This window comes from Schistocerca gregaria, chromosome 8 (assembly GCF_023897955.1).
Source record: "Schistocerca gregaria isolate iqSchGreg1 chromosome 8, iqSchGreg1.2, whole genome shotgun sequence".
Lineage (NCBI taxonomy): Eukaryota > Metazoa > Arthropoda > Insecta > Orthoptera > Acrididae > Schistocerca > Schistocerca gregaria.
In genome coordinates this window covers 288,690,098-288,717,706 of record NC_064927.1, presented here as the reverse complement: position 1 = coordinate 288,717,706, position 27,609 = coordinate 288,690,098, and the positions used below count along the sequence as shown (strand labels likewise).

The following is a 27,609-nucleotide window of genomic DNA, read 5'->3' as shown; positions in this document are numbered from 1 at the left end:
TCCCTGTCAGAAGATCTCTTTGCAGGCAAATAGCGTTACTAGCTTACTTCATCTGGCTAAAAATAGATCGTCTCGTCTATATTATTCGAAATTTCATTGCTTGGAACTGAGTCACTAATTTGTTGGTGTTTGATGAGAGGCTGATTATTGTTACCCTGACTCTAAAGCTTAGTCTGTCATTGTGGGTCGGATTATAGATTCATGTGAACAGTAATTTTCACAATATATAATGTGTTACTTTTTGACACCATTCACAGAAGTTAGACGCGTTATGGTTGCAAATACAAAATACAGTTTACTTCTTATCAGTAAACCGAACATGTAGTAACTTCATTGCATTCGATGAACTTAGCATCCAGAAACTCGTTACAGAATTGAATTCATTAGTGGTATTCTTCTCACACTGTTGAATCCTGTCACGAAATGACTGAATAAAAACGTAGCATTTTGAAATCCACGCTGGTTCAAAACCAAGTAATCGGTTGTTATGAGTGGCACTGACAATGACGTTGGTTTCTTTAATAGTATTAATGTTAGTATATAACACCCCGGCAAGTGTCCATGCCTCAGTGCAAATTTACACGATAGTTTTGGTTATTTGCACCTACAATATCGCTCGAAATTTTCGGTGATCTGTGCTAGTGGTTGAAAAACGGGTGGTATAAAGCAAATAAAACGAAGTGTTTAATTTTTTTATATATTTGAAATTATTATTTTCATGAGTGACTCAAAAATAATAAATAATTTACATAATAATAACAATAATGATAATAACATAAGTACTTTTATTGCAGTTCAGAATGAGGAAAAAATTGCTGTGTCCAGAAATGAGGCTTTTCGTCCCTGAGAGTATAGGATACTGAAAGTATTTACTTACAACGGTGCAAAGTACTGGGTGAACAGAAACTACAGCAATAAATTACAGGAACTTGTGACAGAAAAGGAACCGAAAACTTTCATATAAGGGTTCAGAAATAGGTATTTCCGATAATACATGCTCAGTGTTCCTTCAGAATTGACAAGTATCATGTTAGTAAAAAGAGGTGATGACATTCACTCAATACCAAAGGAAATGGGCTGTTCGGAAAGCAACATGGACTTAAGTAGAATCTTATACCCATATGCACGTTTCCATATGCAGTTTGTGCGGGAGTGAGTTCCTTCTGGGTAAAATGTTGTAAGTAGGTGCTGCTGGTAGTCAAAGACTGAATAAAGAGGTTATCTAAATTGCGTATGGCACCGGTGCTGATGTAGTATCTTCATTAGACTGAACTACAATAATGATGCACCGAAAATCGCCAAAAGAATCATAGCATCAGCAATGGATCATTACCGTATTTGCAAAGGTGTTGGAGTAGATGTTGAGCCAGGTTCCGTACACCTGAACGTAGGACAGAACACTCAATCATTTGTGCTTGAGTGTTGGCCATTGGCAGGGCGATGCTCAACCACTATTCAAAATCCATATCACCTTACACCAAGATGGAAGTAACATTTGCCCACAATTATCAACGTAAGTGGGAAATTCAGCTACATGGCTTATTCGATCACATGCATTGGAGTAAAAGCTAACGTTTACTAACTGTTGACATGTAGGCGTTTCAGTAACATACCCCGAAGTACTGTTTATAGTCACACTGATACATTCAGAAAAATAAAGTAACCAACTACCCGACTTACGGATGTTCTACAGGGAAATTCTGCTTACAGAGCTGACACAACAGTGGAAAACAGTACACTGTTGTTTATTAATTCCTGATGATAGAGTTCCTTCTAAGCTCAGGGTAACCCTCCTGAATTTGTCCCCATATTTTCTGTTTAAGTAATATCGTTCGCTATAAGAATTACATGATTTTAATGAGCCAGTTCACTGTAACTACGTCGTGACTTGTTACTGATGAATGTAAAGTCCTGCAGTCTTTCGTGAAGATCAGTCAGACAGAAAACTGATTTTAATCTTCTGTGTTACTCATGGCGTGGAGTCTTTGCTCACATCACATCTCAGAGCCACAGGAAAGGAACATTACAAAGTATCCAGACACACGTCTCACTTCCCGACGAGCGTGAGTCCGGCGTTGGTGCCAAGACGGTCGAGCAGCTGCTGGTCCGGCGGCTCGGAGGAGGCGCGGTAGCCGTCTTTGTCGGCGACGTAGCCCACCTTGTGCACCGTGCCCTCCGGCGTCGCGAACATGTAGGAGCCTCGCACCTTCAGCTCGTCGTTCTCCACGGTCCCCTCCTCCTCACGAGTGGCCGCGTCTTCGCGAGTGTACCTGAAAATGGAGAATTGTTACACACACGTTACTGGTCCACCTCAGGACTAAGTACTTTGCAATATATTGCTCACACACACACACACACACACACACACACACACACACACACACACAGGCGCGCGCGTCGCTGCCCAAGCTTCCTGGCAAAAAAGGTCGTGCCGGTCGCCCCTCATTTTGAATCTGACGCTTGGACGGACATGATAAGTGAGTCTTTACCGCACCCATATTGGAAATGGTCGGGAGGCAGAACCCTAGCAATATTGCGCATGCAGGCGAGTAGAGGGCCGTACGAATAAAACGGAAGCACAAGCTTCATAGTTATAAGTAGAAGTCAGCGTTTACTTGCCAAACAAATCGAGGGAGCGAAGATTTTACGTCATTCCTCCCTACCTTATACCTCAAGCACAAAATCGAAAGCTTCTAGCGATCTGCTTCATTGAAATTGTTAGTGACCTTCGTCGAGTAATCACGGATATCTGGTTTCGCTGTTTTCTTTGCCCTGTGCCCTCCTCAGTCATTTGTACCCTGGCCTGTGCCTCGCCGGCCCTGGGATCGCATTCATATCGATTTTGCGGGCCCGTTTTTGGGGTCCATGTGGTTACTCATCGTTGATGCCTACTCCAAATACCCATATGTTGTCCGCAAGGTGTCCACCACCATGGAGGCTACACTCACGGTCCTGGCCCAGGTTCTCGCCTTTGAGGGCCTGTCACACATGAAAACGGTCCCCAATTGACGGCGTCCTCCTTCCACGACTTCTATCAGGTCAACGGTATCAAACATACCTGTAGCCCCCCTTCCACCCTTCGTCCAATGGCGCGGCGGAGAGGCTTGTCCGCACTTTTAAACAGCAGTTGACAAAGGCAGTCGACACGTCTCCAACCACCTCGGCCCTCCCCCTGTTTTTGAGCACATATCGCACTACGCTAATTGACGGACGCAGCCCGGCAGAGTTCCTTCATGGGCTGTAAGTGAACGCATGTGACTTGCTGATTAATGATATCCTCAACCGATTCAGGTGAAAGAAATTCTAACTTGGTTGGCGATTATGCCAACTATGTGAGCTTAATCCGATATGTACGAGGTGCATTCAAGTTCTAAGGCCTCCGATTTTTTTTCTAATTAACTACTCACCCGAAATCGATGAAACTGGCGTTACTTCTCGACGTAGTCGTCCTGCAGACGTACATATTTTTCACAACGCTGACTCCATGATTCCATGGCAGCGGCGAAGGCTTCTTTAGGAGTCTGTTTTGACCACTGGAAAATCGCTGAGGCAATAGCAGCACGGCTGGTGAATGTGCGGCCACGGAGAGTGTCTTTCATTGTTGGAGAAAACCAAAAGTCATTAGGAGCCAGGTCAGGGGAGTAGGGAGCATGAGGAATCACTTCAAACTAGTTACCACGAAGAAGAAACTGTTGCTTAACGTTAGCGGGTGTGTTGTCTTGGTGAAACAGCATACGCGCAGCCCTTCCCGGACGTTCTTTTGTTGCAATGCAGGAAGGAATTTGCTCTTCAAAACATTTTCGTAGGATGCACCTGTTATCGTAGTGCCCTTGGGAACGCAATGGGTAAGGATTACGCCCTCGCTGTCCCAGCACATGGACACCATCATTTTTTCAGCACTGGCGGTTACCCGAAATATTTTTGGTGGCGGTGAATCTGTGTGCTTCCATTGAGCTGACTGGCGCTTTGTTTCTGGATTGAAAAATGGCATCCACGTCTCATCCATTGTCACAACCGACGAAAAGAAAGTCCCATTCATGCTGTCGTTGCACGTCAACATTGCTTGGCAACATGTCACAAGGGGAGCCATGTGGTCGTCCGTCAGCATTCGTGGCACCCACCTGGATGACACTTTTCGCATTTTCAGGTCGTCATGCAGGATTGTGTGCAAATTCTCTCCACTTTCTCGATCATGTCGTCAGACCGTATTGTGCGAGCCCGAGGTTGTTTCGGTTTGTTGTCACACGATGTTCTGACTTCATTAAACTGTCGCACCCACGAACGCAGTTTCGACACATTCATAACTCCATCACCACATGTCTCCTTCAACTGTCGATGAATTTCAATTGGTTTCACATCACTCAAATTCAGAAAACGAAAGATTGCACGCTGTTCAAGTAAGGAAAACGTCACCATTTTAAGTATTTAAAACAGTTCTCATTCTTGCCGCCGGCGGTAAAATTCCACCTGCCGTACGGTGCTGCCATCTCTGGGACATATTGACAATGATCGCGGCCTCATTTTAAAATAATGCGCATGTTTCTATCTCTTTCCAGTACGGAGGAAAAAATCGGAGGCCTTAGAACTTGAATGCACCTCGTAAGAGCCATATTTCTTAGCATCCTAAAATGCCATGGCCACAGTTAATTAGGCCGCCAACACATTCTAGCCCTCTACGAAGCATTTCACTAAAGAAAAATGTTTGCCAGAGACAGATAAGACCAAGATGCTTAGTACGACAGAATTATGCAGGCTGATGCTACTGGAGTAATTATAATTGACAAGAAACTAAATAGAAGAAGAAGATATGATTAACATCGCCAATGCAAAGATGAAGAAAATAAAAATGGTTTTATATATATATATATATATATATATATATATATATATATATATATATATATATATATATATATATTTTACGTGCGATTAGACTCTGTTGGACAACGCAAAGCTTCTTGATCCCTTTCCTTTTTTCTCCACATTGCACCCATTTATCCTGCATAGGCTCTCTTCCTTTCCTCTGTCCATTTTGTTCCTGCTTTCTTCGGAGCTTCGTTTCTGACTTAACTTCCCTTCTGTCAACTTTCTGCTTACATACCTTTCAGTCCAAATTATATAAATAACTTATGTAAGATTTTTACAGGTCGTTTTTGACTTCTTGTATCCAGGGTATAGTTTTAAATCCTTCTACGTATTTCAGAATTTTGTGCATAAGTCTTGCTTTGGGAAGCCTACAGACGAGCCCATAAAATTTAAATCTTCTTTTAATAACGTCTGCTACAAGGTTGGACAATTTCTCACTTGTATGACGAGATTGTGGTCTACAGCCCTCTTCTGTTTCGTTTGGCCTTAGTATCTTTCTGATGTAGAGTCATCATGATTTAATAAGTTTTGTAGGTCGACTGGACTGTCAATGTCTCACTGGCATACATGACTTTTAGTATTGTATTACAGTGCTGAATTTTAGTGTTTTTGGACAATCATTTTTTATTATACGCCTTGTAAATTCTTCCAAAGGCTCTCTTCAGGTTTTGGAGGTGAATGTTATGTACTATTTACTGTCGCCACGTAGGTTCAAGGGCTTTATCTAAGTATTTAGTATATGGGGCTCTATTGATCGTATTTTGTAGACAGTTTTGAGTGTCAGACCTTAGGAAACTCAGGAAATATATTTGCAGACCAACATTCTCTGCGCATTGCTTAAGAGTTTCAACATGTTCGATTGCTGCTAACCATCTGCTAGTAAGCCTATTATATTGTATGTTAACTGGGGACCTAGAAACGACGAAGAGGCTCCGTCCCCGACGAAGAAACAGTAGTCCACAACCCCACGACGACTACCGCAGTCCACTTCACTCCTCTGCCGTCTCAAACCGATCCTAGGGTTATTGTACGGTTCGACCGCCCGGTGGACCCCCCAGGGAACGTCTCACAGCAGACGAGTCTAACCTCTATGTTTACGTGGTAGAGTAATGGTGGTGTACGCGTACGTGGAAAACTTGTTTGCGCAGCAATCGCCGACATAGTGTAGCTGAGGCGGAATAAGGGGAACCAGCCCGCATTCGACGAGGCAGATGGAAAACCGCCTAAAAACCATCCACAGACGGGCCGGTTCACCGGAACTCGACAGAAATCCGCCGGTCGGATTCGTGCCGGGGACCAGGCGCTCCTTCCCGCCTGGAAAACCGTGCGTTAGACCGCACGGCCAACCGGGAGGGGGGGAGGGGTAGTAAGCCTAAGTCGTCAGCAAAAGCTAAACATGAAATTCTAATGTAACCCTTGACTTGGCTACATGTGCATAGGTTTCCAGGTTCTGCAGCCTGCATTACCAACAGCGTATTGTAGGCAAGCAGAATTTTAGTATGTTTTCATAAATAAAATAATTCAGAATCCAGCGTTTCGTTTTAGGGCTACAATTATGTGTCTCTTTTTATGTCCGTCCTAAAAATGTCCCTCTTAGTTACAGACTCCTGTTCGTTATCGCTACCGCCTTTGAAATCCTGTGCAGCATCTTAGAAATTTTCATCCTGTAGATATTGTAAAACACTATGCCCTTAGAGCAGCAAGTTCTAATTATCAGCTCATTTGATAAGGCAACTCTACATGCATACGACGGAATAGAAAATCACCTCATCAGCCGACCAAAACACCGCTCTGTGAAAATCCTCTTTTCCTTAAAAATCTTGTTGTATGTATTTTTATTCTGTCGTTGCAACTACAAAATGCTACTAGCACATCGCTTTCTTTCTGTGTTAGACACTGATAATTTTTGTCCAATTTTTCGTTGGTCTGCAGTACTATGCATTTCTTATATTTTTCCCTACACTCTTTTATTCACACCAGACGGCATTTCTCGATGTAAGCGAGAAATTAAGCGAAAATCACCCTACGTACAAACCAACATATTCGTAACGAACTGTTTTTCGATGTAAAAGCAAATCAAAATGTAAGTGAACTTAATTACAGACCACTTATAATGTCTTAGCTCAATAAATCGAAACGCGTCTGGTGAAAAAAAATCACGCATTTTTGTAGCTGCAACGGCAGAACAAAAATAGCCTCAAGAATTGTAAAGCAACTACGGAGACTATGTCCACACAAATAAAGAATTCTTGGTGAATGATTTGCGACTCTCCAGTGTTGAATTACAATAGGGCAGTGGCTTACAACCTTTCTTAGACCACTATACCTGCGTGCAATAAGACATTAATTAGTACCCCCGCCCTCTTCCCCCCCCCCCCTTCCGCTCACTGCCATCTATTGTGCCCCCTCCCCCACGTTAACACCAAGTTTAGCCCCTAAGTAACTAAGGACTTTTCTTAGGGCACTTTTTTTAAAATTATGAAAGATGAATGATATTTAGTTTGTATGTATGTACGTGTGCGTGTGTGTGTTGTGTGTGTGTGTGTGTGTGTGTGTGTGTGAGTGTGTGTGTGTCTTCGAATTTTTCTTAATTGCAGTAAACCTTTTAATATTTGACTTAGAAACAGCGTTAATTTTACCAAATGAAAGGTAATATCGCCAAGTCCCACATGTCCTGAAAGTTAAGCTTTTCAAGTGATAAAGGAAATATTCCAGATCTGAAAATTATTTAGAAATTCCATTGTTTCCACTCATTTTCCATTAAAACAAATGTAAAGGGAAGAATGGCAATCTTGATACATTTTATTGATATTAAGTTAAAACTTTCACTTCAAGTTTCATCTTTATCCGGGGCTCTGTAACTAATATTCTTTCAGCACATATATCCTATCCACTTTTCTAACTTTCCTTTTCATCTTGCTGAAACACGGAGGGCAAGAGTATTCTCTTATTGGAAAGTAATGGGTGATGAACTAAAATCTTCCCCGTACCACTAGGATTAAACAAAATGTCACCATTGTATGGTTTTTATTTTGAACTCGACAATAGCCTGAGAACAAGTGAAGCTGTGGATTGTGACATTCATCATTTTTATTTATGTAACCAAAAGGAAATGAACAGACGTCATAGGGGCCTCTTCCTGATGTTTCTTCTTGATTAAGATAAACCTGGCTCTTCTACTCCTTAAGTCATCCACATTAATGATAGTTACTGAAAACCTGACGCAAGTAAAATGTGTCTTGTATTGGTATCTGACGCAACTTCAGGTTCTGCACAAATCAAATGAGAGGCATGCGGTGGTAAAAGCTGTTACTGTTTCTCCCTTAGCAGCATGTAATTTCTTGAAGGATTTATCTTGTGCGTTAGTAACTAAACTGTTTCTACCATTGTAGCAGGGATAATTAAACTTTAATTTTAGAACAATGCTAAGTTTTAGGTTAGGGCTAACCTACAGTTACACCATATATATATATATATATATATATATATATATATATATATATATATATATATATATTACTCCATATTTTATTCTTTCTCCTTTTATGGCTGTTTATATCGGAACCTCCATTGCATTCTTCGTTTAGTACTGTCTGACATTTGTCTCTAGCATCACCACTGTCCGATGTTTTACCATGAACAACAATAGAAATAGATTAAATCAAAGATAATAAGCTACATAGGTGTAGGCAGCGATCTGTAGCATATATGACAACAGTGTACAATGCTGGTGCAGGCACAAGTGTTTCGGAGCATACCTTTCAAAGACCATTGTTGAACATGGAACTTCACATCATATATCCCCCACCTGTTCCTGTGTTGTTGACTCGAAGACATCGTGAGATGTGATTGCGTACTGCGAACGGCTGAACGCAAGGGTAAACTACGGCCGTAATTTTTCCCGAGGGCATGCAGCTTTACTGTATGATTAAATGATGATGGTGTCCTCTTGGGTAAAATATTCCGGAGGTAAAATAGTCCCCCATTCGGATCTCCGGGCGGGGACTACTCAAGAGGATGTCGTTATCAGGAGAACGAAAACTGGTGTTCTACGGATCGGAGCGTGGAATGTCAGATCCCTTAATCGGGCAGGTAGGTTAGAAAATTTTAAAAGTGAAATGGATACGTTAATGTTAGATATAGTGGGAATTAGTGAAGTTCGGTGGCAGAAGGAACAAGACTTTTGGTCAGGTGACTACAGGGTTATAAACACAAAATCAAATAGGGGTAATGCAGGAGTAGGTTTAATAATGAGTAGGAAAATAGGAATGCGGGTAAGCTACTACAAACAGCATAGTGAACGCATAATTGTGTCCAAGATAGATACGAAGCCCACACGTACTACAGTAGTACAAGTTTATATGCCAACTAGCTCTGCAGGTGACGAAGAAATTGACATCAAGAGCTCAGAAGGAAACCCAGTTCTAAGCAAAGAAGGGAAAGCACAAAGGTGGAAGGAGTATATACAGGGTCTATACCAGGGTGATGTACTTGAGGACAATATTATGGAAATGGAAGAGGATGTAGATGAAGATGAAATGGGAGATACGATACTGTGTGAAGAGTTTGACAGGGCACTGAAACACCTGAGTCGAAACAAGGCCCCTGGAGTAGACAACATTCCAGTGGAACTACTGACGGCCTTGGGAGAGCCAGTCCTGACAAAACTGTACCATCTGGTGTGCAAGATGTATGAAACAGGCGAAATACCCTCAGAATTCAAGAAGAATATAATAATTCCAATCCCAAAGAAAGCAGGTGTTGACAGATGTGAAAATTACCGAACAATCAGTTTAATGAGCCACAGCTGCAAAATACTAACACGAATTCTTTACAGAGGAATGGAAAAACTAGTAGACGCTGACCTCGGAGAAGGTCAGTTTGGATTCCGTAGAAATACTGGAACACGTGAGGCCTTACGACTTATCTTAGTTGAAGGATTAAGAAAGGCAAACCTACGTTTCTAGCATTTGTAGACTTAGAGAAAGCTTTAGACAATGTTTATTGCAATACTTTCTTTCAAATTCTAAAGGTGGCAGGGGTAAAATACAGGGAGCGAAAGGCTATTTACAATTTGTACAGAAACCAGATGGCAGTTATAAGAGTCGAGGGACATGAAAACGAAGCAGTGGTTGGGAAGGGAGTGAGACAGGGTTTTAGCCTCTCACCGATGTTACTCAATCTGTATACTAAGCAAGCAGTAAAGGAAAAAAAAGAAGAATTTAGGTTAGGCATTAAAATCCATGGAGAAGAAATAAAAACTTTGAGGTTCGCCGATGACATTATAATTCTGTCAGAGACGGCAAAGGAGTTGGAAGAGCAGTTGAATGGAATGGACAGTGTCTTGAGAGGAGTATATAAGATGAACATCAACAAAAGCAAAACGAGGATAATGGAATGTAGTCGAATTAAGTCGGGTGATGCTGAGGGAATTAGATTAGGAAATAAGACACTTAAAGTAGTGAAGGAGTTTTCCTATTTGTGGAGCAAAATAACTGATGATGGTCGAAGTACAGTGTATATAAAATGTAGACTGGCAATGGCAAGGAAGGTGTTTCTGAAGAAGAGAAATTTGTTAACATCGAGTATAGATTTAAGAGTCAGGAAGTCTTTTCTGAAAGTATTTGTATGGAGTGTAGCCATGTATGTAGGTGAAACATGGACGATTAATAGTTTGGACAAGAAGAGAATAGAAGCTTTCGAAATGTGGTACTGCAGAAGAATGCTGAAGATTAGATGGGTAGATCGCATAACTAATGAGGAAGTATTGAATAGGATTGGGGAGAAGAGACGTTTGTGGCCCAACTTGACCAGAAGAAGGGATCGGTTGGTAGGACATGTTCTGAGGCATTAAGGGATCACCAATTTAGTATTGGAGGGCAGCGTGGAGGGTAAAAATGGCAAAGGGAGACCAAGAGATGAATACACCAAGCAGATTCAGAAGGATGTAGGTTGCAATTGGTACGGGGAGATGAAGAAGCTTGCACAGGATAGAGTAGCATGGAGAGCTGCATCAAACCAGTCTCAGGACTGAAGACCACAATTACATGGCTTCATCCAGGCAAATGGCTGCTTGGAATGTGCACCGCGCCATAAATGAAGCAGAATTATTCTGGCGCACGTTTACCTGCGTTTCAATTAGTTCTATGGCAGTACTGGAAGACATCATGACAAGAGGGAACATTACTTCTGACCATCTGCATCCATTCATGGCTGAAGTCTCCCCTGATGGCGATGACATCTTCCACCAGGATAACTCTCCGTGGCACAATGCCACAATCGTGCTGTAGTGGTTTGAGGAACATGATACTAAACTCATATTGATGTCTTAGCCAGGAAATTCCTCTGATCTGTATCCACTGGAACACATATCGGGCTCTAGCTGCGTGCCCACAAAACACTGTGCCGCAATTTGCAGGAATTATAGATCTGTGAGCAGACATGTTGTCATGCACTTCTGGAAACCCAGCGAGGACTAGTAGAATCCATGCCAAACCTAATCGCTGCTATACTCTGTTTGAAAAGTAGACCAACACGCTATTAAACAATTAGTCATAATATTTTTCTCATCGATGTATGGCTAAAGTAAAAACCATAGGTAACTTAATTTTGGCAAAATATGGGCCTGTGGGGTTTCTCAGTATCCCACTCAATTGCAAAAATTATGAAAACATCAGATATTATAATTTGAACAGGTTTAACAGTATCCTTCATTTTAGTATCTGCCAAGAGAACGGCAGACTTAGCACTTCCCGGAGAAGCATTCCATTGTCATGTACTTACTCGGGCCAGCTGGCCTCATCGCTAGTAAACAATTCCTTTACACTGCATGTGGTCTGCGCATTAACACTGGCGTAACTATTCCAATTGATATCTTTGTCACCGTGCAGCATAGTTTTCGGAATTCACAAGTGCTTACAGTCGGCTACAGTAGTAGCACCTGGAAATTTACATTTTATAGATACAATCAGATTATGCTGTGACGACGGAAATTTAATCCAGGAGGCTACTTCTTCAACTATCTTTTTAGAAACACTGAATACCGTTCTACTCAGTGTTGTTTTGATGAACATCTATTTTCTTCTGCTATGCTAGACTGCAATTCTTTATCTGCTACATACCGAGGAAGATATCATTATTTGCACTATAGTCCTTCCCCTCTTCTTTCTCCCATGGGTAACAGAAAATGGTTCATAATTAACACTTCCTTCGCTGACACAATACAGAGTTTCATAATGCTCACGAGGTGGACATCGACATGATCTGTAGCATTTTTCACCTCCAGTTTAGCCGTACCTGCACCTTGCAAATGTTTGCCAAAATGAAATCATAGCTTCTCTTTATTTGCAAAGTTCATCTTATCCTGAAACCACAGTCCGATACGAAGAAAAAGCTTCTATCTCCTTTGTCCTCTCTAACTAGAGCTCTAGCTTCATATTTCATTCGTAAGTTCCGAAACTGAAGCTTCGAATTTCAAAGGAAAAGTGTGTGCTTCACTTCATTCATAAGGCCCAGTGAGTGAATCGAGTAAGTCCCGGCAGTGGCGCTCACAGAGGCAGCGGTTGTGACTTGTGAAGAAGAGACAGCAGTTTTGGATCACACTAGCCAATGCTATTGGACATTGGGGCTTGAAGCTCTCTGTCGCTGTGACGAAAGCACAACGGTGGACAGCATGGACAATGATGATTCTTGTAGGGAACATTGTGAGTTCAGCTGCAGTGGATTATGACGTGCTACGTAATGATGACATCTATTTTCTTTCCGTGTGAACTGTTATCGCATGCATGTGCCCGGCAACTTGTAAACAGGAGTTTAAAATGGTTCAAATGGCTCTGAGCACTATGGGACTTAACATCTAAGGTTATCAGTCCACTAGAATTTAGAACTACTTAAACCTAACTAAGGACATCACACACATCCAAGCCCGAGGCAGGATTCGGACCTGCGACCGTAACAGTCGCGCGGTTCCGGACTGAAGCGCCTAGAACCGCTCGGCCATCGCGGCCGGCAAACAGGAGTTAACTTTATCGTCCATTACAGCAGGCTTTAAGGCGATACTGTGTTGTAGCGTTGCACTGAACTACTAGAATATTATTCCAATTCACCTACTGAACACCACCCATGAGTTAAATGTTACATGAACGTCTCACGTATTTAGTGGCATTGATTGCCTTTGACCGAGCCAGTGTCCAATAAAGGAAAGCTCCCTGGGTTGTTTTAGCATACTGTATGTTTGCTTCAGTAACTTACTAGCTTAATAAAAACGACAAAAATATCCATTAAACTTGGGACCTAACACACATACTTCAAGAGCTATGAGCACTTGTTCATCTTCTCTAAAGCTCTTACTGTATGTACTTTACATTCCATGTTTACCGGACTTTTCTTCTTGATTTGATCCATTCTGTCACCTCTAAAAATATGGAAAGCAAAGACCTAGCAGTATAAGCGATGTCTTTCACGGTATCGAAGATTAATAAGAGTTGTTAACAGAGGCATTGTTTAACCTACGTTTACCAGGTTTCTTTGCTTCGAATCTTAGATTCTGTCACACCATTGACCACTGCTACTGGGACACACTGTACAGACAAAATATTAGGGGACAATGTGCCGCTCTTAAGGAAGGGAAGATTACATGTCAAAAAGGTTCAGGACTTTTCTTTTTGTCAAATTTTGCCCGCTACATATATCTTTAGCATTCTAGTACCATGTTATTCCATGATGACTTAACATATGAATTATCATCCTGCCCCTTCTCCTGACAGTGTTATCCATATGTTCATCATAGGTAGTCTTGCTCACAATGTAGCAAAGTTCCTTAACTTTGTCTACTTCGTGATCGACAATTTTGATGTTAAGTTTCTCGGTATTCTCATTTCTGCTTCATCTCAATACTTTTTCTCTTTCTTCGATTTACTCTCAGTCGGCATCCTTTACTCATTAGACTGTTCATTCCATCGAAAGTATTCTGCAGTTCTCCTTCATGTTTAGAGAGCACATCAATGCCTTCAGCAAATCTTATCGCTGATATTCGCTGTCTTTATATCCGTCGTTTCTTCTTCCGTGTATTCAGATTGTTTGTAAAATGAATTTTAAAATGAATTTTCAAAAATTCTATGTTGTGGAGTGGGTCTTACAATCACTTTCGCATGAATTGAAATAATCAGCAATCATTTGCCGAGCATGTTTAAAATACTGTACTTTAACATGTCAACCCACATCCGCGTCGTGAGTCTCAGGCAGCACACGAATCGCTCGGCTTTAGAACTGTGAGTCTTTTGAGGAGACCCATAAATAGCCCCGCCTTTGCATTTATTCATTTGACCAGAAGTGCTGGATGAGCAGGCCGTATGCCATCAATAGAAAAAAGCGGGTACTCGGAGGGAGCAATATCTGGAGAATATGACCGAAGTGGTGGGACTTTCCATTTCAGCGTTTCCATGTATATGTTGACGGATTTTGCGGCATGGAGTCAAGCATTGTCATGCTCAGAAGTCACCTTTCCATGTGTATTGCTGTATTGTGGCCGTACATTTAAATAAGATTATTGACTGCTCAACAAAAGAACCAAAATTTCAAGAAAATAAAGGAAAAATAATCAAATAGAAATCAAATAAATGAATGCAGACCTTCTTTCAGTGCTAAGGTAGAATGCTTCAGTGCCTTTTGATAATGACCTCATGTGATTGTTTCCATGGGTTTCAGTAGCTTCAAAAACATTCTGAAAATCCACCGCCATGCCGGTCTTCGATCTTGAATCATTGAATCTGTTCGCTACACGTTCTTTCAGTATTAAAAGCGTCACCATAGGTGTTATTCCACATTTTATGAGCCTGGGCCGCAATTTCTTTATGTTAAAGTAGAAAATTAAAACACCCCACAAATGACTAGAATTGGAGTTGTAAGTTAACATATTCAGTCAAGAATTACTGTCTTATGAAATCACAAATCGACTAGTATTTTGGTGGCATGTTTACACTACCACTTGACGGAACTGTCATATGTGGCAAATTGATGGTATCAAAGTTGTAGGCCAAATGAACCTAGAGTTTGGAAGAAGTCGTCAGTTAAAGTTTTGTGAAAATAATACAGGCAAATGTTCAAAGTTTAAATCATTGGCTCCTGCGTATTGTTTTGTGGTTATATGAAGAGCGTTTAAGAAGAAAAGCAAATTCGGGTGCTCATTTTGATGATTTACTGCAGCTTAAAGTGGAGCCAGTTGAATAAACACTGCAGAAGAGTTTTGAAAGTGTCCCTAAAATGGCACTTACATTTATTTTCGAAACCAAACCGATCTAATTCTGAAACAAATTGGTCTGCTGTTTCTTATGACTTATCCTACAGGTTGGCGTCAGCAGCAACGTGAGCACTTTCCACATGAATTGATATCTAAATCGATTTTTAAACTTGTAAAATGTTATCCATGCAAAATTTTTTTTTAATAGCAGGAAAATAATTAATTCAAAGAATAAAGCTTACGACAGTGTTAACTGAAAAGGTCATAAATGGTCAGATATAATAAGATGTGCTACAGAAGAATGCTGAAGATAAGGTGGATAGATCACGTAGCTAATGAAGAGGTATTGAATAGGATTGGGGAGAAGAGAAGTTTGTGGCACAACTTGACTAGAAGAAGGGATCGGTTGGTAGGACATGTTTTGAGGCATCAAGGGATCACAAATTTAGCATTGGAGGGCAGCGTGGAGGGTAAAAATCGTAGAGGGAGACCGAGAGATGAGTACACTAAGCAGATTCAGAAGGATGTAGGTTGCAGTAGGTACTGGGAGATGAAGCAGCTTGCACAGGATAGAGTAGCATGGAGAGCTGCATCAAACCAGTCTCAGGACTGAAGACAACAACAACAACAACAACAACATAATAAGATGAAGAAAAGTCTAATCACTTTTTAACTGAAAGAATACTGTTAGTTTGTTTATGTTTACAACATATATCGCATACAAAAAGTGAAGTGTAGAAACCAGTAGTAGGAAATGATGAGCAGATGACGATATCTACAAAAGTATTTGTCCTCTGCTGACATCAAAACCTGCAGGCACCCCTGCAGTATATCAAGTACTGAAAATATTCATCATTTGGATTTGCAGCTTCTTGTGTTGACCGTGTTCGCAGTTAAAATTGCAGGACGGTGGCACAGTGGTGCTGAAACATGCTTGGGTACTGAAAAAAAACGGTGTTTTGCATAACTGGTGCACCTCATATCCTACAAAGATGTAGATGGGTGTGACGGAAGCCGGTTACTAGTGTGAGGTATGTCAGAATGCTGTCACACTGTATTAGAATCGGAAATTATGCAGTACTAGAATCCAGTTTTACCAATAATTTCATACTCGTAAACGAATATAGTGGTGGGTTTCTCATTTAACAGTATCATCTTCCCACGAATATCACTGTAAAAATGTACAGCAATGCCTTCGTGATGAGTTGAGTGCCATAATACAGGAGAAACGGAGGACTATTGTCCTGTTCACTTTGGATGTAGAGGATGGATCAGAACACACTTTCAGCATGAAATAGTGGCATTCAGTATTCAAGAATAGACACTGTATATCGCATACTCTCTTACTAATGTTACGCTGTCAAATTGTAACGAGAGCCCATCCAAGGGTTAAATGCCATGAGGTGCGACATTGTCGCAGCAGAAATGACATTTCCATGTCTATAAACAGTACAAAATACAGTTTTGTACTACAGACTCAATAACAGTTCAGAGCGTCACAATAGAACCAACCATTTTATTTCAATACTATTACCGAGAAGGCAACGCAGTGGTCGGGAGGACCTCAATTCAAACCCCATCTGGCCATCCTGATGTAGGTTATCCGTGGTTTCCCTACATGTCTCCAGGACAATGCCGCAACGTGTTCTTCCCCATCTTTTCACCATCTGAGCTTGTGCTCCAGTGATTGCACTGTTGACGGTACATTAAACTTCCTTCTTCCTTCCTTTAATTCTATAATACACGGTTTGCAGTAGCTACTTCTTATTCAGTACTGACTAGTCATGCAAGTTCTGTTCGATATTTACATGCCTTTGTACCTGAGCTCAAATTTGTGAGGAAATCATTCCTTCTCGCTAGGAATGGAGCACTTCGTCCTTTATCTGTCAACATAAGATATTTGAGCTTTGGTATGTAGATCTTTTAAAATTGTTACTACGGGGCTCTACTCTTCATGGTCTCGAATTCCCTAACTGTTAACGCATCCCAGTCCTGTTATAGGAATACTGCTGATGCCCTCCTTATTACAATCGTTTAATTCCTTGCATAAATTAAAACTTACCACACGCACAGCATGCCATCGTCATATGTCAGTAATAGCAGAACACCTGGCAGGCATAAAACAAGTTACGTTTCCAACACATATGTCGATTGCAATTATATAATACAAAACGGTCTATTTTGCGTGGAAATGGTCATAATCTCAGTCACAACTACGACCCTTGCTGATCAATTGAAACTCAATCAGTCTCATGAGATCCACAGCTGGATAAATGTCCATCTTGTACTTTACACTGTCTTACATTCTCTCTGCATACGCACTCGTGACGCCTCTGTAAGTTCTTAATGTACTCGTTTTATATTCCTCTTAAGTTTCGTTATCTTCTCCGTTTTTCTTAGCTGCAAAGGTCATTCATGAACTGTTTACAGTTCAGGCAGCTGATTAGTACCCCGCCCCGCCTCGCCCCAATCATCCTCCCTCAAACACCACCACCACCATGTAATTTCTCTTACTGTCTTTCGCTCCAGTCTGTTCGTTAATCCATTTCTTCCTTTTCCTGTTCCTACTTGAAATTCTTCAGATATGTTTCTGCAATCCAAGCTCGCCTAAAGTCAACATTTGAGTGGGTTTCACATAAAATAACATGTCGACATGCAGTGGTCAATTCTGTTAAATTTATCTTTTCGGACACGTCGTAAGACTATTTTAGAAAACCACATTCACAAAATTTCCCATAACATTGACGTAATGTGGATACTTTTTCACAAAATCAACAAAATGGAAATTTGAACGTCGCAGTGATCTCGTAGGTATAGGTTTATTTGAGATTTTATACTCTAACATTGAAATGGACGCACGATGAAAGAACAGGTCATTTAATTCGCTTTGTTACTAGTTTCAGTTAGCGGGTGAGGTTACTTTGTTTCATTTTCACTCTTTAAATATCAACTTCAGAACAGAACGTACGATTACAATTACACATAATACGAAGCGAAATTGCCTCCCATTTCCATAATGCCCGGCTAACTGACAGCTGACGACTGACAGTCCGCGAATCTGCCTCGGGTCAATAACGACTACAGTAAGGGCTCAGCTCCGAGATACACTTATCTCGTTCGAAGCCTACTTGCGTTTCTCCGGCACCCTCACACTCAAGTCGAATATATCTGTATACTATTTCAGATTACTTGATATAATTAAAATTTCATTGAGAAAATAAAAGTAATTAACGGAAGCATTGCGTAGATAATTTGCCTTGCAGGTCAAGATAATTATTTCCTGCCCCTGCAACTTAAGACCACATTTCAACTGGGACTCAAATTAGAATTTCTAGTTTATCCCCAGCACTCGCCTTAGCCATCTCGACTATCCATTCGCGGTCCCCGAAACGATCCAAACTTCCATGTAACGCGCTGTCTGAACACGAAGATAGCAAAATTGGTCTCGACTCCTCGTTGTTCGGGCACGGATAGCCGAAGTGGTTAAAGCGACTGCTCTCAATAAGGGGGAAATCCGACCCCGAGTCTCGATCCAGCAGATTTTCGTACGTCGCTATTGGGTAGCAGATCTGCACCTGAAACAGCTGGTGTCAAGCAATTTGTGTTCAGAGAATTAACTTAGAGTTGTTTCTTCACTTCGCCCGTCTTCTCTTCCAGACATATAATTACATTCATATACACATTATACATATACAGAGTGGTCCATTGATCGTGACCGGGCCAAATATCTCACGAAACAACCATCAAACGAAAAACCTACAAAGAACGAAAATTGTCTAGATGGAAGGGGGAAACCAGATGGCGCTATGGTTGGCTCGCTAGATGCCGCTGCCATAGGTCAAACTGAAATCAACTGCGTTTCTTTAAATAGGAACCCTCATTTTTATTACATATTCGTGTAGTACGTAAAGAAATATGAATGTTTTAGTTGGACTACTTTTCTCTCTTTGTGATAGATGGCGTTGTAATTGTCACAAACATATGGCTCATAATTTTAGACGAACAGTTGGTAAAAGGTTGGTTTTTAAATTAAAACACAGACCGTAGATACATTTGAACATTTCATTTAGGTTGTTCCAATGTGATTCATGTACCTTTGTGAAGTTATCATTTCTAAGAACGCCTCCTGCTACAGCGCGATTACCTGTAAATACCACGTTAATGGAATAAATGCTCAAATGCTCCGTCAACCACATGCAATGGGCAATACGTGTAACGACATTTATCTCAACGGCAAGTAGTTCGCTTTCCGTAATGTTCGCACATGCAATGACAATGCGCTGACGCATGTTATCAGGCCTTGTTGGCGGATCACGATACCAAATATCCTTCAACGTTCCCCACATAAAGAAATCCGGGCATATCAGATCCGGTGAACGTACAGGCCATGGTATGGTGCTTCGACGACCAATCCATCTGTCATGAAATATGCTATTCAATACCGCTTCAACCGAACGCGAGCTATGTGCCGGACATCCATCATGCTGTAAGTACATCGCCTTTCTGTCATGCAGTGAAACATCGTGGAGTAACATCGGTAGAACATTACGTAGCAAATAAGCATACACTGCACCATTTCGATGGCCATTGATAAAATGGGTCCAATTATCCTTCCTCCCATAATGCCGCACCATAGATTAACCCGCCAAGGTCGTTGATGTTCCACTTGTCGCAGCCATGGTGGATTTTCCGTTGCCCCATAGTGCATATTATGCCATCTTACGTTACCGCTGTTGGTGAATGACGCTTCGTCGCTAAATAGAACGGGTGCAAAAAATCTGTCAATGTCCCGTAATTTCTTTTGTGCCCAGTGGCAGAACTGTACACGACGCTGAAAGTCGTCGTCATGCAATTCCTGGTGCATAGAAATATGGTACGGGTGCAATCGATGCTGATGTAGCATTCTCAACACCGACGATTCCCGATTCTCGCGCAATTTGTCTGCAACTGATGTGCGGATTAGCCGCGACAGCAGCTGAAACACCTACTTGGGCATCATTTGTTGCAGGTCGTGATTGATGTTTCACATGTGGCTGAGCACTTCCTGTTTCCTTAAATAACGTAATTATCCGGCGAACGGTCCGGACACTTGGATGATGTTGTCCAGCATACATAGCAGCATACATAGGACATGCCCATTGGGCATTTTGATCACAATAGACATACATCAACACGATATCGACCTTTTCCACAATTGGTAAATTGTATGCTGCTCGGTATTCTCGACCACATCATCCAAGTGTACGGACCGTTCGCCTGATAGTTACGGTCTATTTTAACACCGGTAATGTATCACGAAGCAATTGTTCCTGAATCAGCTAGTTTGAATGCAGTGGCTGTATATTTAGTTTTAAACGTTTTCCTGTGCTGTCCTTACCAAATTCGAGCTTATGCCCTGTCTCGAGCGACTTCCACGTCTACCGATGCTGAGGATAGGAATATCATAGACGAAGTACCAGCGACTATTAGAGAAGGATACGGCAAGCGTGTTTCTTTCAATAACACCGTATCGACATACGGCTGAATTGGTTCACCACGCCACCGAAATCCTGAATCTGGATTCCAAACAAGGGTGAGAACAACATCCATTCGCCAGCTAGCGCAATTTCATGGTACTGCGTCACTTCTCTCAATGAGAGCCTTCTCTTTGCTCCTTCCGAATAACACCGCGAACATTCTCCAATTGCATTATTTAACACTAGTCTTAACCGTAGTAGTGGTTCCCCATAAAGGGACAAGCATGGAAAAGTTTTGGGAAATAGTATGGTCGCAAGCAGGCAGCAATAATGAGATGCACTTTGGAGTCGATGGTGAAATGTTTGTAACACAACAGTGAAATACAGTACCCCCAACGCCACGGATCGATGCCATTGAAGTTGTTGAACTCTTGAATAACATTGGCGAGCCTGGAGGCGACCCGAGGAACGAAGCGCGCAGCGAAACCTTGAGGTTGCGCCAAGGCAGCACTTAGCGCCGCGGCAGCCAGCAACAACTGAAAGGGAAGATACGTACAAAATAACACCTACACTAACCAAGCGTGTCAAGTCACGGATTTTACAGAAAGAATATTACTGTACTTTTCATATTACGTAATGTAACATAATTCTTGTGAACATGGACAACGTAAGTTGCGTGTATTACTAGCGATACAAAATGCACTTCCTTATTCATTATGTTCTCTCACATTGCAGCTAGGAAATCTGATTATTATTATTATTATTATTATTATTATTATTATTATTATTATTATTATTATTTGGGCCCTACTGGATCACGTGATTAGGGAAAATATGCCTAAATTGTACCATATTTAAGATTTTATTTACTACAGGCTAAACACTAGGTTACAAAATTACTTAAAATTCAGGATGTTGAACTTGGTATTTGATTTAAAGAAGGTGATTCTAAACATCTCTAAGTGCTAAGATTGGTAATTTGTTTCCAGTAGATGCATGAGCTGCAATCCCGCCCCCCCCCCCCCCTTTGCCCCCTTATAAAATGTATTCCTTAATTTTAAGATTTGTATTAGTCTAAGACTAGTTTAAGGAAATTTTCACTATCTTAGTTCTTACATCGCTAATTTCATTCATTGCAGTATAGCTGTTTCACTCCTCCCCTAATCCCCCAATACTTCCACGACGAACCCATATTTTACATGTCATGTATCTGATCATTTCTTGCATTTGATCTTCCTGACATCGTTAGCTATATCACTGCTCTCTCGAACGAGTTTCCGTGATTTCACCGCACTGTCTCCAAAACACTGTCTTTTCACACTTGAAACTGTAGTTCTAGATTTCTTCCCCTTCACTCGCGTTATCCCGTATTTTTCATGGGCTGCTTATCGCCTTATAAGCATGTTGACTGCACCCTAATATTTTGCTTCTACGTTCCATCATTTCTCTCCGATTTGGCAATATTTCTTGAATCGACCGCTTCAGCCCACTTTTTGCCTGCCATTTCTTCATTTGTTTTGAAATTATGTGGCAGTCTGTTTCGTTGTACAATGTCGGACGCATCATCTCAATGAATGACAGAAAATGCTCTTGCAATTCGTTTTCAGCTTCTTTGGAAATCACTTAAACATTGTCAAAAAAATTTACGTCTCTATTTACATTTTAGTTTTCATTTTATGCATTTATCTTATTTTATGAGCGTTCACATTGATTTAATTCCTGATATTTGAGTATGCTTGTAGAGCTAAATGTAACTGATTGGTACCTCACTTCCCTAACGCCTTCCTTCTCGCACTGGTATACAAAAATAATTCTTTAATTAATGTAGTAGGAGAAAGAACGCATTTTAAAATTGACGATGTCATTTCTAAACATTATGTTGCATTAATAACGCTGAATGCATGTTTTAAAGGTCATACAAGAGAAAGTTTATTAAACTGTACTGGTACAATATCAAAAATTCGCAGCCGCTCATTATAGGCAACGTCGCCATTTTCTGTTAGCCAGTTTCCTGTAAACGATTCGCAACAAATACAGACACACGTTCGTGGGAAAACTAAGTTTATCTCAAGTATATTCAGACATTGCGCTGCCACTTATAACAATAATTCTCTTGGGACAGGTGATATTATAACCACAGAAACGCATGGTTCACGCTGACCTCACTAATTGTCCGATGCCACAAGAGGCGTGAATTTGATAGCAGTGGTACAAATTAGAAGTCGGTACGATGTTTTCATCTCTTACATTACAACATTACTTCCTTTGTTTCACCATGTTAGCTGATATTCTTTGATTTTACTATTCTCAATGAGCTATTATTTCGTTTACCATGAGCTACTGCTTCATCCATCCTATTCGAAGTTTTCTTTAGTTATGTTTTTTACCTCTCTCTAAAATAATTAGACAGTATTAGTCAAATAGTAAGAATCTAGCTTCTGACTTTAAATAGAAATACACATTTGTAGAACGTTCCCGGCTACATGATAAAAGAAATCTATAGAACGGAAGCAGCACAGCTCATTCATTTCACACATGAGAAGGACCGCGGAGAACAAGACTCGTTGTGAAGTAAAGATGAAGTACCGAAAACGTACAGAAGGTTGCAGTATAGTTACACAACCGAGCAATCTGCTCTTGAAATGAGATTTTTTTTTCACTGTGAATGTCGGACGTATAAGATATGTATAAAGAGTAAACACTGGTGACGGTTGAAAACGGTTTCGAGTTTCCGATTTCTCAACTCCTATCCCACATGGAATCCTCGAAGAAATGAAGCAAATCTGCCTTGTCGATGTAATTCAGTAGAGTTCTTTGACTTCAGTAACGGAGCGGACAGAGCAGCTTCTGAACACTGTTCCGTGTGTGAGGATGTCTACAATGGTCGTTCCAACCTTAGACAGTACACGCATTGCCGAGTTACCTCAAAAAAGGGATGTTGGCTTATGAATTCTCAAACAGTGACGTCGTTTTCAACATTAAACTGTGGGCGTGATGTACAGAACGTTGAAGATATGCCTCGTAGTTTTCGCCGGAGATGAACAGCGCCATCTGAAGACGTTGTTTACAAATCATAGCTCGTTGTTTCTGAGAAGTGCGCAGCAGTAAATGAAAACTACTGTGTCGACACAAACAGTATGCAACCACCACCACCACATGATCCTTTTGGTCTCTTCCGTGTCCTTAAAGGGTATAGATAGGTTCTTAAATCATATCTTATGCCAATATTATATATGCATGGAAGAGGCCCCTAATCGCAGTCTAGATTCGTGGTTGTGCATTATCGAGATTTGATGCTGCACACTCCCAGTCTTAAAGTCAGATTTTCGGTGTTGCATTTGTCCGTCAAGACAATGATGCGCGAGGAGAACGCACCCACCTAGTAAACACGTTCCTTCAGGACGCAGGTATCCACCTAATGGAGTAGCCTTCATCATATGCTGGCAAGCACAATTTGTACGTGGTCGGTATTAGTCAGAATTTGCAATCGCCGTCCCCGGGACTCTTCGCACATACTGGATCCGATCAGAAGGGCCACCACCAACTCTTCGGACAGGTATGAGTGGCAACGACTCGACCACTTTCATCGTACCATACTAAGGAAGACACAACCATGTTATATTTTACGGTATAGAGAAGCACTACAGTGAAATTTTCCCAACGAAGTTTTCATTTACTTTTGCACTTTCAAGATTTTTTTTTATTCACTTCGGTTGTTTTAGTTTGCTTTCATCGCAAAATACATCTAAGAATCATTCTCATATTCACGGCTCCCTTTGACTCCAAGGTCATACACGTTCTAGGATGTCTAGGTGGTCGAAAAGTACACTGTCTGATGAAAAGTACCTAGGAGATTAGAAGAGCGTGAGCCCTCCTTCCGCCATTATGACGGCTCGAACGCTGCTGGGTACGTTTTGAATTAGGTGTCTGAAGCTCTGTGGTGGAATGGCAGTCCATTATTACTCAAGAACGATACCAGAGAAGATAGTGATGTTGGAGCCAAGGGTTTGGAGCAAAGTCGAAGTACTAACTTATCTCAGAGGTGTTTCGTTGAGTTCAGGCTGGCACTCTGGGCAGGTCAGTCTATTCCGACAATGTTAATGTCCACAAAACATTACCTCACTGATGCTACTTTATTACAAGTTACATGCTAATACAGTCATCATCCTGTACTGTTCACGGCACATATTGCGATAAGATGTGTTCATATCATTGAGCATGTACTCTTTTCAAAAGCGCAATAAGGGGACCACACTATGACCACGAAAATCGCCCCATGCTTTCCAAAATCGCCCCATGCTTTCCACCTCCTCTGTATTTCACTTATGGTGCTATATAAATTGGCAGATAAAGTTCTCAATTCATTCGCCAAACCCACTCCAAACCACTCGTTTCCCGTTATTTACTGTCCAGTGACGTACAGAAATGTACAACTTGCGCTGGTAGCCCGTTATATCCCAGTCGTTTCAACGCTTTGGCGCAGTCACTCTCCTGGAACTCAGGAGTGAATCCAATAGCTTATTTCATGCAATTTTTATACAATTACTCTCCAAAATGGTTGACGCTTCCTTCTTGTCAGTACATGACATTTTGTTCTTTGTTATATGTCGTTGTCCCTCCACGTTTACACTTCAAAATCGCCTCTCCAGCAGCCGACTTTGACAGCTTTAGTTGGGTTTAAATGTCCGTGATGGATTTGTTACATAAATGACGTCCAAAGACTACTTCACCTGAGCTCACCTGACCAACACATTTTGCTGTTACTGTTTCTCTTTTGCCGCATTCCTTAAGTCATCTTCTCCCGTCACTCCTATGTTTTGGTCCTGTTATAGGGTAGCCGGCTTTATGCCATTTGCCTCTACCTCTGTCTCTCTTGTAGCATGCGTCTTGCCCTTCGCTCTGTTATTCAACTTCCTTCAATTAGCAGCTGTAAACAACAAATGTGAATTGACAAGTCAGCTGCGAGCGAGCATTGTTCAATTGTGACCAAGTGGACTCAATGGATCATCATTGTCGTGTCATAAATCGCTATGGATCATCTCTAAATGAAACCTCCAGAAGAAGAGAAAAGTGTGTGGAACGCTTACTCTCTAAACCAACGATAGGTGGGCAACTGCCGCGACTAGGTTGAAGCGCAAAACGCGACCATTTCTTTTGTCGAAAAAATCATCAGGCTGATGAGATTTTCTGTTACCAATAAGAGTCTACCACAAAACGACATAGCACAGAATGGGTCTCTTAAAGGTTCGTCAAGACCGATGAAGGAGCGGATACAACGCACCAGTTGAGTCACGTCCCAAAAGTACATTTTCGGCAGTTTCACAAGGTTGTAAGAACGTCCTGTGCATTGGATTCAGGTGGGGGAAGACTTTGTGGAAAACATGAAGCTCTGAAACCACCATCTTAACTGTTGTGCAGTCTCAAAACCTCTCCGACAGACATGGTAGGTTCATTCTTACAATTCTTACAGTTATACCAGCAATAAATAGAATTTTGTGTGTCACACTGATTTGTTTAGAATACGCGTGCTGTTTGTACGGCAGCAGTTCATGTAACGTCCTAAAAGGCACAAGGACCAAACTAAAACGGAAGAAGATGTACTACAATGATGTGACAAAAGTCACGATGTACCTCCTAATATAGCTTCGGACCTCCTTTTGCCCGACTTAGTGCAGGAATCCGACGTTGCACGGACTCAACAGCTCATTAGAAGTCACCAACTGAAATATTAAGGCATGCGGTGGTAGTGGCGGAAGTGTTGTCGGTGCAAGATTTTGAGCCAGAAATGACCTATCTTCTATGCCCCTTAAATGTTCGATGGGATTCATTTCGGGTGATCTGGGCGGCCTAATCATTCGCTCGGAGTGTCCAGTATGATCTTCAAACCAACTGCAGACAATTATGGTTCGATGACTCTGCACATTGTCTTCCACGAAAATTCCGTGGTTGTCTGGGAACATGGAGTCCGTGAATGGATGAAAATGGTCAGTGGGACCAGAGGACCCAGTTTACACCATCTAAACACAGCACAAACCACTACGGAGTCACCACCAGTTTGTACATTATCTCGTTGATAAATTGTTGATAACTCGGGCGATCTGGGTGGCCTAATCATTCGCTCGGACTGTCCAGAATGATCTGGAAACCAATTGCAGAAATTATGGTCCGATGACGCTGCACATTGTCTTCCACAAAAATTCCGTAGTTGTCTAGAAACATGAAGTAAGTGAATGGATGAAAATGATCAGTGGGACCAGAGGACCAGAGGACCCAGTTTACACCATGTAAACACAGCACAAGCCACTACGGAGTCACCACCAATTTGTACATTGTCTTGTTGATAAATTTGGTACATGGCTTCATAGGGTCTGCGCCACACTCGAACCCTACCATCAGCTCTTACCAGCTGAAAGTGGGTCTACGATTCAAGCGATATGGTGACGAGAGCAGGAGAGGCGCTGTGGACGACATCGTGCTGTTAGCAATGGCACACGCCTCTGCTGCCATTTCTCATTAACATAACATTTTGCCGTACCGTCCAAAGGATACGTTCGTCTTACGTGCCACATCGATTTCTATGGTTGTTTCACCCAGAGATGCTCGTCGCTTAGCACTGATAACTCTATGCGAACACCATTAACATCATTTGTCATCTTGACAGATTGCTTTTGTTACATTACTATAAAAGATCGCGGAATTTCGTATTATGAGTTCAAAAATTATTAACATGTAAAGTTGCGCAAACTCTTCATATATTCATGTGTATTGCATCAAAAGACGACATGGTGCTGACGAATGGCTTGGAATAGTTAGCCATCAGGAAATGGGGCTCATAGACCGAAATTAGTTAATGGATTAAAGTGTGTGTGGCAGGTTGCGTTATTCAACAACAATTCTTAACGGCCGCAGTAAATAGAAGAAACGAGAAAATTGTAAGGCTTCTCCACTGCATCGACAGTGTGCACTCTATAATGAAGACTAGGCACTTAATGTAAAACTTACCGCAGCCACGTTCATTCCTGGGATTCCTGGACGCCTCGGACTGGAGCA

The 27,609-nt window shown here is 41.5% G+C and overlaps 1 protein-coding gene across 1 annotated transcript; it reads right to left on the bottom strand.

Annotated features, from left to right (window-relative positions):
* Positions 1 to 774: 774 nt before the first annotated feature.
* On the bottom strand, positions 775 to 27,609 carry LOC126284702 (endocuticle structural glycoprotein ABD-5-like). Its single transcript, XM_049983832.1, has 3 exons — positions 27,562 to 27,609; positions 20,950 to 21,095; positions 775 to 2,270 (listed from the first exon to the last, which is right to left on the bottom strand). Exons 1-3 carry the CDS (start codon positions 27,574 to 27,576, stop codon positions 2,048 to 2,050), a joined length of 384 nt encoding a protein of 127 aa, XP_049839789.1. The 5' UTR covers positions 27,577 to 27,609; the 3' UTR covers positions 775 to 2,047.

Coding starts and splice junctions, on each gene's coding strand:
- LOC126284702 (XM_049983832.1), bottom strand. Junction 2,271..20,949: donor ATCGATCCGTGGCGTTGGGG/GTACTGTATTTC, acceptor CTCCATTTTCAG/GTACACTCGCGAAGACGCGG.